Raw genomic sequence first — 19,120 nt, forward strand, 5'->3', positions numbered from 1 at the left:
ATGTGTCCAAAGAGAGCCTTTATTTCAAACCAAGGTTGAGGCAACAGGTTTCAGTGCTGAGAATAGTCAGAAAGAAGGAAAACATTCCCCCCCCCCCCAGTTCTTGCTGCCACTAGATGTTACTAGAATATAGGAAGAGCAGCAGAGTAGTGGTGAACATAAACTGAACTTATAGATTCCACATACACAGATAATCCCATGGGAGGCTGTCTCTTTCAGAAAACTCCTTTTAAACCTGAGTCACTCACTGCTTTCATTGTGTAATGATTTATTTATAGTATGTACAGAAAGATGATGGCAGAGAAGAGACAAACCCAAGAAGAACAGGGCGAACCTGTGAGGGTTTTTTTCTGATCAAAAATAGCTCTTAGGGAAATATTTCAGGTGGTGGTGCAGCTAGGGATCCCAAAGGCTTTGGCACACAAGGTGATCTCATGAGCCCACTATGCCATCAAGTGCTTATGCCAGGGCTCCCATCACTGCAAAGCAGTGCCAAACTGATAGCAAAGTAAACAAAACAAAACAAACAAACAAAGGAACAAGTTTCAGTTGCACACCAGAAACTGCCAATCTGCCAGTTTTTTACATTGGAACAACATCCTTACAAATGAATTTATAACTTTAACTTCATAATGTTATTGTTTCTCCACAGGATCTAAGCCACTTGGCCCTTGCCTGTTGGGGTTTGCTGTTCATGCAAAGTGACCCCTCACCATGTTTCCATTCATGTGATCCTAGTTTTCTAGACATGGCATCACAGGGCAAGAGGCCTTGTGCTGGCAGAGTTTAAGGGTCACACAACAAAGAAATCCAGTGCAACAGTTACACCAGCAGATGCTGGTTCTTGTTGTACAGTGGTACCTCGGGTTACAGACACTTCAAGTTACAGGTTACAGATTCCACTAACCCAGAAATAGTACCTTGGGTTAAGAACTTTGCTTCAGGATGAGAACAGAAATCGTGCAGCGCAGCATGGCAGCAGCGGAATGCCCCATTAACTAAAGTGGTACCTCAGGTTAAGAACAGTTTCAGGTTAAGAACGGACCTTCAGAACGAATTAAGTTCTTAGCCCGAGGTACCACTGTATTGCGCAACAATATTCTGCCAGTGCAATATATAACCTATAATCAATAACCTTAATTAAGTGACAACTTCCCTTGTCCCACTGTTTTCCCCTGGAGAAAACCACTCTTTAGTGCTCAGTTGGAACAAACAGCAATTCATTCCCCCGCCTGCAAATTGCTGTTTGTTCTGATTTAGAGCTAAAGAGCAGAAAACCACTTGGATGTGCTTTCTAGGCATGGGACAAGCAAAAGTATGGATGAGTCCATAGTGTTATGCATTGGATACAACCCAGTGATACAGCCCAGTGTCACATATATTAATATATGAGATCTACCGTATTTTTCGCTCTACAAGACGCACCAGACCAAAAGACGCATCTAGTTTTTGGAGGAGGAAAACAAGAAAAAAAATATTCTGAATCTCAGAAGCCAGAACAGCAAGAGGGATCGCTGCGCAGTGAAAGCAGCAATCCCTCTTGCTGTTCTGGCTTCTGGGATAGCTGCGCAGCATGCATTCGCTCCATAAGACGCACACACATTTCCCCTTACTTTTTAGAAGGGAAAAAGTGAGTCTTATAGAGCAAAAAATACGGTAACTTCCTTATTTCAGTCTTTGTATACTCCACATTCTGTACCTTGATTGTATACTGTGGTGGCCAGAATTCTTTTGGAGGGGACAGTGAAGGCAATGGTGGCAGGGCAGTTATTTTGGGCACTCTGTTGATCTCATTGAAGGTGTTCTAAAATGCTACCTCTTTTGCAAGTGTAACGCTATGGCAACATCAGTAGCAAATCTGATCTCTGTTCCAACTAAGAACCAGTCTTCCCCACCCATTTCTTGAACCCATTTTTCCTTCTTGTGCTGTTGGTGTTCTGCCACTGGCAGTAGTTCCTGTTGATGGAATGGCAGAACTCTACTAATGTGTCTTTTACTTCTGACCGTGCTATGGGAATGAGGGGTCACCACCATCCCAAAAGGCATTTGGGCAGTGGAGTTATTGTTTTCCTACTAGAAGGATTCTGCTTGTGCTGTTTAACTCATTCACAAATTATGCAAAATCAGAGGTGTTTGCAGATGGAACCAAATTACTGCGATGAGGAATGTTTTACTCAACACATAAGTTGTAGAATTCATATTCACAAGATGTGGTGACGTCAAGTAGCTTAGATGGTTTTAGTAATGGATAAGGCAAGTTCATGTGGGACAGCTGATCAGTCATTGTCTATTTTCCATGGTAGCTACAAATTGATTCTTAATGTTCCAGATATGATCTTCCCAGGACAGCCAGCTCTCCACTACTGTAAGCAGAATACTAGGCAAGATGGACTTTGAATATGATTGACAGAAGGGAGTCCCTAGCATATTAGCAAATAGGATGGTTGCAGTTGTTGTTAGAAGAGTGTTTTTTCCCCCAGAAGTGAACATTTACAATTTTAAAACTATGTATTTTTTCCAATTTGCCATAAGGATATGCAAATCACAGCATGGATAAAAGCAAAGGACTTCATTAATTTCAAACAGTTTTTCAATATCTTGCCTCAATAGACTTAACTTAAAAGACAGTTCTGAGTATAAAATGCTGGGGTTCTTTGTCAATTTCTAAGGAAACTGGTGGAACACCAAGGCTCCTGAGAAAACTCTAAACCTATGAGTAAAATAATAATATTGGCTATTATCCCATGTATGGTTAGGCTGCATAAATTCCACTGAAGCCAAGTAATATGCAAAATTGTAACCATCATTAGAAAGAATCCTTTACCAAAGATTGAAAACTGCCACTTAACTTGTTCAGTTCTGTGGCAGCATTTCCATTCAAACTCCACATGCAATTTCCCAGAAGAATCCAATTAAAATGACTTTTAAAAAAAATAAAATTGCAGACTTTTAAAAGAATGAGTCGTGAAATCACACTAATAAAAGGGAAAAGAAATGGAAACAGGAAACCATGGACTTCAAGCTATATCAGAATGCACATAATGAAATGCCCTGTTGTCTGAGTTATTACCTATGCAGTTGTTGCTGCTGTTGCTAATTATTAGATTTCTATATACCACCCTTCATTCGAGGATCACAGGGCAGTTTGCAATATAAATGAATCTGTTTTTAATAGTGATAGATACATGTTTTCTTCACCCAAGCATGCCTGCTATGTGTTGTTAATTAGTAGCAGCTGATAGAAATGCTTCGCTGTTTCCTTAATTAAACTCATTTTTAAGTTCCATCTCTTTAGGCAAAGGCTTAATAGAACTGATGACAAAGTAGCATATTGTGCTGCTTTCATGTTCTTCTATGGCAAGTTAATCAATAAAGATAAGGTGGATCATAATGAAGTATTGCAGAAGCAAAAAATCCTTATTATTAAGCTCATTTCCCCTTTCATAATTAACCTTAATGAAAATGATGGCTTGCAAAGTATATAAATGCAGAATATAAAGTAGTGCTGGTGAACTTGTTTAGTCACCCCCTTGTTTATATTTTAGGTTAATCATATATTTATTTTAAAACATATCTTAGCATACTTTCTGGTGAATATTTCTTTGTATATGTGATAGACTTCATTAAATCTCAAAATAATGATGTAGAGGGGAATATTCCCCAAAATTAATAATTATGGCAGTGCTGTGTTTCACAGTAACAATTGCCATATGTTTCCACTGCCTCTTTCCCCCCGCTCCAGATGAAGTTTGAGTTTTACGACCAAATTACATTTATTGTTGCTGAAAAATTGCAAGCATTGTAATGGCCATTACTGTCCATAACCACTTTTACAATTTCCATTAAGAACCTATTTATTTTCAGCGAAATATCCCTAACTCGGTGAATAGAAAAAGAAATTAGGTTACCATTTCTGGAATAATAGTGCTGAATGCCATTCATTAAAGTATCAGCTATCTCATTTTTTAATCCTCTGCTGCCCAGGCACAGAGGACGACCCAGAGAAGAAATGTTTTCTCTTACACTATTCCAATTAGAAGACAGCTTGTTATTGAAATGGAAAGAGTTTCCTGAATGGTAGCCGTGTAATTCGGAAGACTGTGTTAAACTGGCAGGCTTTCTGTCTTTATCAAGTTGAGTAACCAACAGAGGCTCTCATTAAGGGAAGGAGAGGGCAGAACTGCCAGAGACGTATGCAAGAAACATCCTATTACAGTCTTCAGACACTGAATGTTCATATGCTCTCATTAGTATAACAACACCATTGGTATTATAGCTCCAGCAATGTTCTGCAGGCCCAGGACTTTGTCATCTTGCAGTGGTTCCCCATTAGCGTGGAGGGAGGGGGTATTCTTCCATCCTTCTGCTCCAAAGGAAATGCACATAGAAAATAGAACTGTAGAGTTGGAACGGACCACAAGGATCATCTAGTCCAACTGTAGAGGTTTCACTTCCATTAAAGTGCATAAGGAATTGTGTGTGTGTGTGTGTGTGTGTGTTGTGCTAAATACTCTTGAGTATGACATTGGGACATGCATGATCCACAGCTTGATGTGCAGTAAGGCTTCTTATTCTCTGTTAGAAGATGAAAAAGCCAGCCCTTACATGGTGATTCATAGGTAGAGTGGCAGCTGGAACCTCTTAGGAGTGGTGAGTCAGGGAGAGAATTTTGTAAGCGCCTTTGCTTCCCCAGTAATTCTCCCAGCAAAGACTCTCCTCCCTGGAAGAGAGGGGAGTGGTTGTGGGCGGGAGCCCGAGCTCCGCCCCTAGCCGGGGGCCTTAGCCCCTGCCCCTCCTCACCTGGCTGGCGCCCATGCCCACCGGAGGCTGCCAACCAGGTGTCTCCGGGGGGCGTGTTTAGCAGCTTAATGCTGCGGCTCCAGCTCCGCCTCCTCCTCAGTCGTCGTCGTCCCGCAGCGAGTCACCCACCCTCCACTCCCATTTAGCTCAGGGTCTAGGTTTTTTGGCCTTGCTATGGACCTTAGGTTGGTCGCCCCAGTTGTCTGGGGGGCCTGGTAGGAATTTTTCCATTTGGCATTAGGCTTTTTGGTTTTTTCGCCTACCTCGTAGCAATCGTCACAACTTTTGTGGTATTGGTGGGTAGGTTAGGCATTGGATTCATGTGTGTCAAGGGCTAGGTGTGGCCATCGCCTATGCTATCTACCGTGGGTTATTCTGTTAAAGGAATCTGGCGGTCGTGTATTCCGTCCGATGCCTGCTTGGCAGGAGGCCATGGCACGACCCTCGGTGACATCAGGGGTGAGCCTATAGTTGGATTAGCATCAACAGGCTCCACCTACTGTTGAATAAACCCACCTCCTATAGTCATCCAATGCCTAAGCCAATACCTTTTCACTGCTGTAATCAATAAAGTTGTGGCCTTTTCTTGCCCATTAACCTTATATCACGTGTCCTTGTGTGTTTATTTCACATAGCGGGGGTCGGGCCCTCGATCCACAACAGAGGTTGCAAGGGACAGAGTTCCTATGTGATTTGAGCCACTGCAGGTAACTCTGAGAACTTCTCTAATACAGTGTATGATCAGTTTAAGAATAACCCTCTCTTCTTGTTTAGGTCAGATGCTACGTACCAGATATATAATTCTACAAGCACAAGGAGAAGGAAGACCCTGCCCAACTGAGCTCACCCAGTACAGAAGCTGTGTTGTAAAGCCCTGCTACAGCTGGGTTATTGGCGAGTGGTCCCCGTGCAAAGTCAAGGTATCTGTTGCGTGCTGGCTTATAGGAAGATCTCCTAGCATTGCCAGTAGAAAAAGTGCATAGCTGTTCTCCACATGCTGCAAAACTATAAGACAACTGAATATATGCTTTTAAGGTTAGAGAGCTATGCCATTTTAATATTCCTGAAAACAGGAGGAAATTCCTATCAAATTGTGGCGAATTCATCATAAATGCTAGTAAGCAGCTGATTAAAAACTAATTTAATAGCAAATGCCAAAGGAACATACATTTCTAATAGCACTGGGATGAGTGTCATAGATCTTTTTTATAGCAGCAACCCTAGATCAAAGCATGATTTAATTTCAGTGAATTCTGCCACGAAGGAAATTGACTTTTGCACTAAGAACACTATGTAGTCTGTCTCAGTACCTCAAAAGGCCTTGAAACAGTATAGTTTAAAGCCATTGCATGAAGTGCTGAGTGTGACTTTTCTCCTTGGGGTGATTAATTTTTTTTAATGGTCTGAAAATGTAAACGCTGACATGAGTTGTGGAGCCTCAAAAATATGTACCTCTGCTTTGTCAGCACCAGCAGCCCGCATGCCCTCTCTGCCTTCATGCCACATTCAGCTTGCACTGACTTGCCTCATGTGTTTCTCCACCCCCTCCCCATTTATATCTCTTAGATCCTGCTTCTTCTGAAACATTTGATCCAATATATTGCCTTAACTTTAAACTGATTTTCCACACTCAACTTTTTTCATGTGGGAGAGGATGGGGTCTGCTTTGCTTTCTTCATGTCAAAATAATTGGATGATGCACAGGGGAAACTATGGCAGAGAGAAAGTTGTGATATATGCTTAAAAGACAGGTATAAAATTGTCACCATTAACATCTCTTCTGAGAAATGAACAAAGCCCCTTCCTCCCGCATATAATTTTATTAGCACATAGAGAAATGTATGGAGCTAGGTTTTTAGTTCATCTAGGTCTTCCAGAAGTTCAAAGAGGATTTGTCTTTGTCTTTGCCTCCAGTGAAGTGACACTTTCTGAAGATCTGATGCTCAGAGTGCACTGGATACACATTCTTTGGTAACCTAACAAATCTCTCTCAGTTGTGTGGACTGCAGGCAAATGCTGGAAATAGGAAAGGCCACATCTTCCATCTGGACATAATCTGCTCACTTTACAAATGCTCTGGGATGCTTCCAGGAGACAGGATCTATACAGTATACTTAGCATTCATTATTAATGTAGTAAGAGCTATTTTAGTACCATAAACTTCCATTATTTCTCTTAGGGTGGACAGTGCGGGGACGGATTCCAAGTACGGGACCTCACATGTATGATACATGATGGCTCTTTATCGGCAACATCTAAACAAGCGGAAAGTTCGTTGTGTGGAGAGCTTCCATCTAAAGATGGTGCATTGCAGCTTCCGTGTTCTGTGCCTTGCCCAGGTAAACTCTGTGGAGGACTTTGTTTTGCCCTTGCAATGGTGCACACACAGATAGTCATGTTCTGCAAGACAATATGACACTATAATTTGATTCATATTTGCAGCCTAATAATATGCATATCTGCAGCCTACTCTGAGATTCCTTGATCTCCAATCCTAAACATGACTCCTCTGGAGCAAGTCACACAGAGTCCATTTTGATTTCCAAGACAATCTCATTGTGTTCAATGGGGCTTGTTCCCAGTTAAGTGTGCATAAGATTGCAGTCTTAGTCCCTTAAGAGACTGGCCTTTAAGCCAAAGTAAATATTCTTGATTTCACATATTGCCCTTTCATAATTGATGCTCTCCCATTTATAATATGCTGTAAAACCTCTTCTAATTAGAGTTCCATCACATTAAGAAAGGCATTCACAATCCTACAGTTCTTAAGAATTCTATGCAAAGCTAGAGCAATATTGTAGTTCTCTCTTATGATTCTTCCCAGGCTTCTATTGGGAACATGCACACCTTCGTTCTACATGGTTCAGCTTTACTGAATGTGTGCCTAGCATACAAGTGAGTCAAATGGGCATACAAATCTAGAATGACTAGGTTGGATGGTCTTCTGTCATGGTATGCTTTAGCAGACATTCCTGCATTGCAGGGGCTTGTACTAGATGCCCCTTTGGATCCCTTCTAGCGTTACAATTCTATGATTCTATGACTAGTAGTGATGATGAGATTTATAAATAATGGATACATCATATGAATTATCACTACACCTTGTTTTCATAACAAGTCGTGTGCACATACTCCCAAACTGTGACCCTGCACTTATGTCTAATGAGACTTATTTCAAGCTGATGTTACAATTTTTCACGTGAGGCTTTTAGCACATGCTCAGAATTTGATTGAGCCCTTACTCTGCTTCAGTGACAAATTGCCCTTCCTTCCTGATAGCTACATTGCAAATCAGACGTAGTTTTCCACAATCCTAGGTCATGAGGGGCTTCCCAATCCAACACTTGCTGCTTGGCACCGTGATTTTCACTTCTGTGAGGAGGCCATGTTCCTCAACAGTTGAATATGAGAGTCATCAGTCATGGGGGACTGAACCATCTTCAACCCAACCCAAAGGAACAGATGGTGGGGAGGCCAATAAGGGAATGCAGTGGCAGGGATGAACACATTGGGTAAAGCCCAGATCTAAGCATCCAAACAGAACCTTTCTCTATCATCCTGCAACAGTAATGACCCTGACACTTTAATATTTTTAATGCTCATGCCACTTGGCTAGATTCAAATAGCAGATCTATGCAGTAAAATGTTAACTAAAACACCATGTAGATGAATTCAAGCAAGCAAGTTATATTATCCTCTGTCAGGAAAGAAGAAGAAAAATAGTCAAGATGTCAGCCTAACGTGTATTAACTGGAAAAATGTCTCCCTGGACCTTAAAAAAGTCATTACCATGAATGGTCTAAACCTTTTAAGAATCTGATTTTGAATGATAAGAGATAGCAGAACAAGTAGTGTTACCTATTAAGTTCCAACTGGCATTGCCGTGATTTCAAGTTCAAACCTTCAGAGACATAAGTAATAGAGCTATAGAAGTTCCCTCTTTCCCCCTTCTTCTTACACACAGGTGATTGTCATTTGACAGAATGGTCAGAGTGGAGCTCTTGTGAATTAACGTGTATAGATGGCAGGAGCTTTGAGACTATGGGTCGTCAGTCTCGGTCAAGAACGTTTATAATTCAGTCTTTTGAAAACCAAGACAGCTGCCCTGAACAAGAATTGGAGACGCGGCCATGCTCCGGTAGGGAATGTTTCTTGCTCAGCCCTTTCGCTGTATTTTACAGAAGCGTTCACACTACTTTGTTATTGCTGTCAAGGCCAGCTTAAGACGTTTTGCTGCCGGAGGCAGAACAGAAAATGACACCTCCCCAAGTCAAGGTGCATAGTACTCAATGCCAGTCAGGTTGTTTACACATGAGGCAGAATATGTCACCTGCGTCTCTCAGCCTCCTTTACAAGAAAAATAAAATTTTCCTGCCCTTTCATGAGACCCAGAATTAGCTGCCTTAGGTGACCACCTCACTCAGCCTAAAAGGAGCACCATCTTGGTATTATTGCGTATTTGGTGTTTAATCATGCCTTGAAATTAGACTTTAAACATTCTTTTTTCTCACCCCACAATGACCAAAAAATTTCAAAGGCAATAGCAGGTGAGTGGCAGAGGGGGGAATGGGGTGGACTCAATGGGGAAACAATGAGCACAGCCAAATGCCCTCATGTGTGTCCTCTTTGCATGTTTTGGTATAATTTATTTACAGTGCAATCCCATAAACCTTTGTTTTGAAATAAGCTAATTGAACTTAGTGGGGCTTATTCCCAGCTAAGTGTATATAGAATTACAGCCTTAACTGTTTGCCTATTAGGAAATTTTGAATTTCATCTGAAAGGAAAACAGGATACATTGTAAATGCGTGCATACATGCTACCTTGCAAACTGATTAATGTTGCCCTGTTGTTTGGACTATAGGAGGGAAGTGCTATAATTATGTATGGAAAACGAGTCTTTGGCGAGATAATGAACGCACAGTGTGGTGCCAGCGTTCTGATGGGGTGAATGTCACAGGTAGGGACATCCTCAAGTCTAATGCACACAGTCTAGAAATGTTCCAGAACTATGACTTATACAGTGATGATAATGATGACGATGTTGTTTAAGAGGAAAGGGAAATGTTCCTGTACGTGGGATTCTCTTTGAGGGCTATTTTAGTGGTCTCTTGAGAACCAGAATTTGGAGGAACACAGTATCCATTTAACCTGAAATGTCCTTCTCTCATTTGTTCACCTAGTTTCACCCCTGCTGTATTTTAGAAATAGATTAAAACAATGGCCATTTACTTCAGCTTTTTAAAAATAGGACTCATTGTTGCTGACAGGCCATAGCTCAGTGGTAGAGTGAGTATTTTCAATACCAGCGGTTCCAGGTTCAATCCATACCATTACCAGGTAAGCCTGGGAATGTATCCAGTTTAGAGCCCTTAAGAGCCACTTCAATTCAGTATATACAAGACTGAGCTAGCTGGCATATTTTTATTTTAGTTGCTGTTTCCTATTGTTTGATTGTGATTCATTTTCATCCGCTTCATGAATCCCTGTTGATTGAATCAGATTATAAATATCTTACATAAAATAATAGTTCAGCCACCTAGTGCAGACAGGAATATGCACACACAATGACTACGACATGGAGGGATCAGCCCACCCAAATAAAGAATGATTTGAGAGCAGGTACATACATGGCAGAAAGATTCCAGCAAGCAATTAGCTCTGGCTGACTCTGCCATCAATTTACCCACTTGATTTCATTGTTAATGGAATGTGCATTTTACAAATATTGTACAGAGACCAGGTTTCAAATAATAATCATGCTAACAGAACTGAAGGATAAGTGCTTAAGTTGGAATATCCATTTTCACTGACAAAACAATGAATGTCAGAGACAAAAGGAGAATCCACAAGAACAAGTAGGAATAGCCAATTCTCCAGTTCTTCATCTCTGTACCATTCATTCCTTCATTCCCTAGAGCCTTCCCCCTTGTTCCTCTTAGAAATGCTTGGGGCATTCAGATTCAGTATGGATAGTGAATTGGTTTGAATTATCACCAAATTCACGAAGGGCTGAATCAAATTTGCCGGCAGACTCAACATGATCTCTTTAAAACCAAGTGGGAATGCCATTAGTGAGCAATGGGGGATAAAGTCACTTCAGTTCATTTCATTTAAAGGCTAATGCATCTCAGGAGTAATATCAAACAATAACTCATTTTATTTGTATGCTGCCTTTCCAAAGTGAAAGCCATGCATGAGGCAGCTTACAACGTATACAAAAGTACGTAACTACAAAGTACACAGGCGTACTGAACAAATTACACATAAATAATAAGATACCAAAAAAAGTAACCTCAACAACAGCAACAGCCTTCCCCCAACAATGCCCCCGAAATAACACTGCATCCAAGAGTCTGTTCATCAGCCTTGGCTTTTGTAGCTGGAGTCAGTCAGGGCCCTGCCCTCCCAGGCCAGGTGGGAAAGGACCTGCAGTGCAGGGAGCAGATCTTCTAGGAATTACAGCAAAATGAACACACTGGCATTTGTTTCTTTTTTTGCCAAAGGCAGTGTTGCAGCAAAGTAAAGTTTCCCCCACAGATATCACTAACTCTTTTTGAAAAGTACCTCTTGACATTTGCTCTTACAGGGGGTTGTTCCATTCAGATGCAGCCAGCTACAACCAGGCATTGCAGCCCAGCCTGTCGGAAGCCCTTTTCTTACTGCACACAGGTAATCCTGATTGTGTACTTTACATAGTCAAAATTAACATTTGTTTACAGCTAATACATTGTGCTTAGACTTTGCAACACCCACCCACAGCCTAGAGGCATTGTTTAGTATGTGTAGGACACCACCTAGTGAGATAATCCAATAATTTAATTAGATATATAGGCACTGTGGAAAAATAATGCAGACTGTATATGCATGGTGGTTTATTGTGGTTTGCCAAGCCTAGTTAACTTTGTTTCTTCTTATTTTCATTCACATGTCCAGGGAAAGTTGATTGTAATTTTAAATATAAGGCTGTGAGCCCCCCCCCAAAAAAAAACATTACCCCTGTCCACCAGAAAGAATATTCAGTTCATGTGCCATCAGCAGCCTGGTCCCCTCTCTGTTCAGAAGTTGTGTTATTCTTCCTCCTCCTCCAGAATTATTTGAAATAAAATTATCCTACTAGGATAGCTTCCCTTCCCTTTTGACTTTGGCCCAGTTACTTAGCACAGATAATAACATCCACAACAACCTATGAGGAGTAAGCCAAAAACAAAACTTCAACACAGCTAATGGTGTCTCTGGATCAGGACAGGATTGTATATACTGCTAAGTCAAATCATGACTTTGCTCTGGGTGGCACAGCTGCAGTCTTTGCTCCAGGAACCCACAGGTTTGCTCCTTTGTGCTAAGCCATAGTTTGGTTTAACACAATGTGTAAGCCAGGTCATTGTGCCTAATGGTTGTGAGTTTCTCCACCAAAGAAAAGTGCATACAGGTGACCGAGTGGCATTCCACCACAGGGCGGTAACCATGGCTTATATTCAGGCGGTGTCCCCCTGCTGGCAGAAGGCTCTTGGTTAAGAACATAAGACAAACCTGAGAATTTTGCCACACATTTTCACCCATTTATATATTCCACAAGGAATATCAGGCAGTGGGTTATTTGTGGGGTGGCGCTGTGGTCTAAACCACAGAACCTAGGACTTGCCGATCAGAAGGTCGGCGGTTTGAATCCCCACGACGGGGTGAGCTCCCGTTGCTTGGTCCCAGCTCCTGCCCACCTAGCAGTTCGAAAGCACATGAAAGTACAAGTAGATAAATAGGTACTGCTCCGGCGGGAAGGTAAACGGCATTTCCGTGCGCTGCTCTGGCGCGCCAGAAGCGGCTTAGTCATGCCGGCCACATGACCTGGAAGCTGTCTGCGGACAAACACCGGTTCCCTCAGCATTTAGAACGAGATGAGTTCGCAACCCCAGAGACATCCGCAACTGGACCTAACGGTCAGGGGTACCTTTACCTTTACCTTTAAAGTGTAATGAAAATATAGGATAAGTCTGGTACAAGTAGTCAGGTAGATGTTACACCTTGAAAAGTTAACATGTTGAAAATCAATGCCTACAGAGTGATAGCAACCATGACTGGGAGCCATGATGTACCTGCTGTTTGGCTGAGGGTATGTTTGCAGCAGGGTATGTTTGTACATCCCTACACTTACAAACCCCGCAGGTTGGGAAGGTTAGCATTTGTATCTTTGATCTTCCAGCTACAATATGAAATGATATAGACAAGCAACAGCAGCACTGCATATGTGTGAGTTCATGAATGCCTATCTGAAATAAGTCCAATTGAATGCAAAGGGGGTTGCTCCCATGTCAGTCTGCCTAGCCTTAGGTATTTTTTACTAACTTAGCCTTTCTAACGTTGCAGGATTTTCACTGGCGTGAACTTTTTTTTTTTACAAAGATAGATTTTGTGATCCGTGTTTCTGTTACAATGCTTTTATCCAAACCAAGCAAAAAAGGGGCAGATCCCCCATTGCTTTACTATGATAAAAGAAACCCTTTTATCAGTTTGTACAATACTGGCAATCTGTCCTAAGCCTTTGGGATAGGTTGGGCTTTAAACTTAAACAAATACATAAACCATTTGGCATCAGGTTAACCTGTGAAAAGCCAGCAACCTCTCAGCAGAAACATCTTTTGTGGTGAGTTTCTATGGGCTGATTTCAGTGCTGAATACATTCTTATTACCTAGAGTGGAACCTGTGGTTGCGAGAGAGGCTATACAGAAATAATGAGATCAAATGGCTTCCTGGATTACTGCATGAAGATACCTGGTTTAGAAGATAAGAAAGGTGATGTCAAAACGAATGCTGCAAAAAATAAACCCGTCAACTCAAAAATGCATGATATTTTCAAAGGATGGTCCATTCAGCCTTTTAATCCAGGTAAAAAAAGATAAAATATGGTGAGATTTTTTTTTAATCCACACACTATAAAAATAAAATTAGTGCACAGTGGAACATGCAATTAGAAATGTTGCTGCAGGATATGCAAACTCTCATTTGCAACTTAATTAAATGCATTGAATTCCATTTACATTACATTGTAAAATTGTGCCGAAACATCACTGTAATATTTGCAGTGTTACAGCCAATGCCATTTTTATAATTCTTATATAAGTAACCAAGAAAGGTACAGTTGTCTTTAGTAGATGAGACTGCCATACAATGAAGAAAAAAACTAGTCTAATTCCTAGATTGATATTTTCTGCAAAACTCTTTGCATCTGTCAGTCACCTCCATGTTGCTTTGGGCTCTAATCACAGTGGTCCCAATCCAGGGAACTGGGAATCAAGCAGACGGCCGCACACCTGCTGCTGGGCTGATGAAGATGCTCTTTATCCCAAGATTGCTTGTCACTGTCAGCGCTGACAGTGCTGATCACCTGCCAGGCAAACAGGAGGATTCAGCATAGTCTTCTGCACTTATTTACTTAACAAGTAGATGATTTGGGCAACATTGATTATGTATTGGGTACAGGTCCACCCATGGTGCTGAATGCAGTCTCACACCCACAGACCAGAATTTGGTGGAGTTGATGTGCATAGAGAAGCTTATTTTTGTATCCAGATTGGCATCTCTAATAGGAGCAACTGATCAGCATTTGTTATCTCACCATTGCATGCTACATGGATTTCTGTGTATATGCTTCCTTTTACTATATTCATAGCTAGATAATCACTTCATTTCAATGTGCCACAAGGTGCCATAGGAAGGCACTGGACATAGTAAAAGATCCATCGCATCCTGGTCACTGTCTCTTCGAGCTCCTGCCGTCGGGACGGAGATACAGGACGATGAAGACAAGAACGAGCTGTCTTAAGAACAGCTTCTTCTCCAGAGCGATCTTGGCCCTGAATGGGAAGCCTGGACTTTGAAAGTCATCTAATCTTCCTTGCTGTATACTGTATTGTTTTAATTAGTGTTTTTATGGAGCAGTCAAGTAATTTCGTTGTCCCCGAGAGGGGGCAATGACAATAAAGACATTAATTATTATTATTATTATTATTATTATTATTATTATTATTATTATTATTAAAAGTTACAATTTGCCTCGTTTTGTTTTCTTCCCTTTTCTGATCCAGATGGAAAACTTAAAATATGGGTCTATGGAGTATCAGCGGGTGGGTTTCTCATGATAGTTTCCCTAATATTCACCTCATACCTTGTTTGGTAAGTATTCTGTCTACTTATTCTTTTCTTTGTTTTATTTTTATTCTACTTATTGCATTTATATCCCAAGGTGGTATAAATGCCCCCCCTTTTCTCAGGCTTTCCCCACAACCACCCTGTGAGGTAGGTTAGGCTAGGAGGCAGGGACTGGCCTAATGTCACCCAGGGAGCTTCATGACATTCTAGCCACTAGACCACACCAGCTCATTATTTTATAGGTTTTTATCTCAATTTCAGACACTTCACTAGAACCAGGATGGATGAACTCAAATCAAGTTAATATAAATCAAAATGATAAATAACTTGCAAGGACAAGTTATTTCACATTGTTTTCTGTTGGATGTAATTAGGAAACAATGTGGTATTTGAGAACATTGTCACTTTTTCTTAGGATGAAGCACAAAATAATATGTTTATACAAGAGAGAACCATGTGTACTTTCAGAGCTTCATTTTATGTTGTCACTACACCCACAGGAACAGAACTAGAAGGGAGTTGGAAGTCATCTAGTCTTTTAGGAATCTAGACTTTGCAGGAATCACAGCTAAAGAATCCCCAACAGATGGCCATCCATCCCTTGTTGAAAAACCTCAAGAGCCCACCGCCTTCTGAGGGAGTCTGTCCCGATATTGAGCAGCTCTTACCAAAGTTGTTACTGAGAGGTTTAATCACATACAATTCCAAACAGAAAGGAAAAATGGAAGGCACTTTTAAAAAGCAGGATGAGCTGAAAATAAAAAGGGTATAGTGTAAGAAACAGAAGGTGGATTGCTGAGGATGAGCACCAGTGGAGGAGCAGAGCAGGCAGGAGCAAAGTGCTGTCACTTATCCCATATCAGGGAAGACAATGGAGTGCTGTTTGCCAGTCCATGCCAAATTAATACACTTCTGCCCAACCCCAGAAAGAATCCCACAAAATAAGCAAAGCAGAAGAGGTAGGATATGATCTCATGCATATTGAGAGGGGTTCAACAGTCACTTTTATGCTGGTATTTTTTGCAGTCCCTGATAGTGATGACCCACTGAAATACCACAAAATTGTGAGCGAGCTTTTGAGCCCAACAGACTAGTTGTTAAGAAAAGTGGAAGGAAATGGCTTAAACTTTAAAGCATGGAGGAGATTTATGGAGGAAAAGTTAGCAGTGCCTACTAGCCAGAATACCTATGCTCTGTCTCAGGGAAGCCACAAGACATTTTGCTGCCTGAGGCAAAGGATAAAATGGCATCTCCTCCCAATATATGTACAAAAGACTGGTAAAGGTAAAGGTAAAGGTACCCCTGCCCGTACGGGCCAGTCTTGACAGACTCTAGGGTTGTGCGCTCATCTCACTCTATAGGCCGGGAGCCAGCACTATCCGCAGACACTTCCGGGTCACGTGGCCAGCGTGACAAGCTGCATCTGGCGAGCCAGCGCAGCACACGGAACACCATTTACCTTCCCTCTGGTAAGCGGTCCCTATTTAACTACTTGCACCCGAAGGTGCTTTCAAACTGCTAGGTTGGCAGGCGCTGGGACCGAACGACGGGAGCGCACCCCGCCGCGGGGATTCGAACCGCCGACCATGCGATCAGCAAGTCCTAGGCGCTGAGGTTTTACCCACAGCGCCACCCGCGTCCCACTACAAAAGACTGGTAGTTGGTCTCAATTCATTGCTGGCAAATAGAGAGTGCCTTCCACTGCACTTGAAGACAGCAGACTAGCTTAGGGTGTATAGAGCAGGAACACATAGTTCTGTTCATTCCCTGGCTCTCAGAATCTGCCACCTGAGGCTGCTGCCTAATGGTAGGGTCAGCCCTGTTTTGCCTCCACTGTCAGAGCCTCCCTTACCCGGGTTGTGCAGCAGCAATGGTGGATTCTGGCAAGATTTGATGAGATCTTGTAGAGTGCATAAGATCTCACAAAATTCCTAATTTACATTTTGAATTGTCATTTAACAAACAAATTTAAAGCTTTTTAATGCAACCTTAGATTGTGTCCTTAAAATTTATATTTTCTGTCAACTAACAGCTGGACATTCTTGTAGAGTTGTCAGATTTTCCATATTTTAACTGCATGGGGGAAATAGCTAGCTATAGCTGCAATTCAGCATTCCAGTTTTGCATGACCCAGCCACTTTTAAGTCCAATTGATTTCAGTGGAAAAAGCTTTAGCCATGTGCTTAAATCACCCATCACAATCAATAGTGTTTAACTTTGGCTGGATCATGCCCATTGTATTATTTTACTTTAGTCTAATTAACAAGAGAACCTCTACTTCTTAATGGCGGCGTTGGGGGGGTTTCGGCAGGCTAAGTGCTTTTGCACTCAGCGCCTCCTTGTCCAGCCCCCATATTCCATGCCAGACCAAGAGCCAGGTACCAAGATGAACTGCGAGTGAAGTCCGTTTCTCTGGTCCCTGGGGGGAAATTACAAGGATGATTACCCTCAATCATCCTTGTTCTTCCTTCACCAACTATCTCCTGCTGTCGTAGGGGCTGCCTCCATTAAGGCAGAGCTGACCTGGAAGCCCACTACATTATATTTAATTCATATTTTAAGTTTTCTAAAGAGATGCTTTCTCCCCCCTTTTAGCAAAAAGCCAAAGCAGCAGCAACATGCTCCTCCACAACCGAAGTGTCTGACCCTAGCCTACGATGGAGATGTTGACATGTGACGTGGACCGAAATCCAAATGTAGACATCAACTGCCTTAACTGCTTCCCCACCCACCATTTTTTTCCCTTTCTCAGTTTGGATCTTATTTATGTTTTTTGGAAGCATCTCACAATTGCTGATACACATGGGCAGAATACAGTTTGCAAATGTAGCAGTTTTGCCTTTTGGTTTATCTGAAGAACATGGCACTCAAGGACCTTCTATAACTTGGCAACACTTTTCCCAAGAGGGACCTGAGAAATGCATCATTCCTGTTTATCAATGGGAATAAGGATGAACAAGTGCAGGCTACTACTGATTTTTACCTTTAAAAGCATGACAATCCTGGGGGAGGAAAGGTGACATTTACTGTAAAGGACAAGTTCGACATGGCATCATTACGCACTATATTAGTGCAAGCTTCTTTATTCTTCACCTCTTTCAGCAATGAGTTTTCTAGTGTTTACATTTGAGTTACATTTGAACTGTGAAACTGATTCATACGTTTCTCAAAAATGTCTGGAATTCCCTTCGTTTTCTAAGTTCTTGGGTTTCTTAGATGGGAAAACAATCTGATTTCCCTTCAGATTGAGAGGAGCAGGATAACAAGCACTGGGAAAAATTTTGCAGCACAAGACCCAGATCGCTTTGTAACCCTGTTTTTTTGGAAGAGGAAGAAGAAGAAAAAGAAACTGGCAGATGTTTTGATGACTAGGAAGATGAAAGTGCTCAAATATATATTTTAAATTAGTATTAAGCCATTTAGATACATTTTTAACCATTGAAAACTGTAATTCAGTTTGTTTAATATGAATTCTGCTTTTGTATTTTAAACTTTATTATCTGGAATATTTGTAAATTCTTTTTTTTTAAAGTTTATTCTTGACCTTATTTATTATACATCTTAACACACACACAAAGTACTGTTTGTAGAAGGCCTTGCGTTTTAAAAAGGTTTCCAAGTCTACATTCTGAACATCCTGAAGAAGATACGTGTTTGTAATAGTATATGTTGCAAGTAAGGAAGTGCCATCTTGTGGTATTGACATGTATTTATAAGCAAATAAAAAGCTAAAGAGTGTGGGAATGTTGATCCAGGCACACTGCAATCTCTGTCAGTAAAAGGTTTTCTTTTTGGTCCAACAGAATGAAAATCTCCTGATAGCCTAATCATACCACATTCATGAGCCAAATGTATGAGAGAGGGATTCAAAATGGGTTCATGTTGCAATTATGTATGAAAAAGCAGATTCAGTAAGTCTCAAGAGGTGAAGATGTTCTCCATTACAGGTCTGTTTCTCTGAATGAAAAACTTGTCTTTAGATGTTCTCAAAAGAGCTGCATGTGTCTCTCTACTACAGCAGGTATATCCACAATTGAAAGCTACTCTTCCCCCTGCATTGGCCATACCTGTCAACTTTTTCCTTTTTTTTATGGGAAATTCCCTTATTGCGAATAGGATTCCTCACAAGAAAAGGGAAAAGTTGACTGCTATGGCATTGGCCAATAAATAAAT

At 41.3% G+C, this 19,120-nt stretch overlaps 1 protein-coding gene across 4 annotated transcripts in view; it reads left to right on the forward strand.

Annotated features, from left to right (window-relative positions):
- The window catches only part of THSD7B (thrombospondin type 1 domain containing 7B), a 367,181-nt gene extending 348,486 nt beyond the window's left edge, over window positions 1-18,695 (forward strand). For all 4 annotated transcript variants that reach the window (XM_053405725.1, XM_053405703.1, XM_053405718.1 and 1 more), the window contains 8 exons: window positions 5,575-5,720; window positions 6,980-7,139; window positions 8,765-8,938; window positions 9,665-9,760; window positions 11,390-11,472; window positions 13,492-13,684; window positions 14,884-14,971; window positions 17,543-18,695. In XM_053405725.1, the coding sequence (XP_053261700.1) occupies window positions 5,575-5,720; window positions 6,980-7,139; window positions 8,765-8,938; window positions 9,665-9,760; window positions 11,390-11,472; window positions 13,492-13,684; window positions 14,884-14,971; window positions 17,543-17,624 (1,022 nt within the window). In that variant the 3' untranslated portion in view covers window positions 17,625-18,695. The remainder of the gene's footprint in view (window positions 1-5,574; window positions 5,721-6,979; window positions 7,140-8,764; window positions 8,939-9,664; window positions 9,761-11,389; window positions 11,473-13,491; window positions 13,685-14,883; window positions 14,972-17,542) is intronic.
- The last annotated feature ends 425 nt before the right edge of the window (window positions 18,696-19,120 follow it).

The sequence above is a fragment of the Podarcis raffonei genome, chromosome 1, assembly GCF_027172205.1.
Source record: "Podarcis raffonei isolate rPodRaf1 chromosome 1, rPodRaf1.pri, whole genome shotgun sequence".
Taxonomy (NCBI): Eukaryota; Metazoa; Chordata; class Lepidosauria; order Squamata; family Lacertidae; genus Podarcis; species Podarcis raffonei.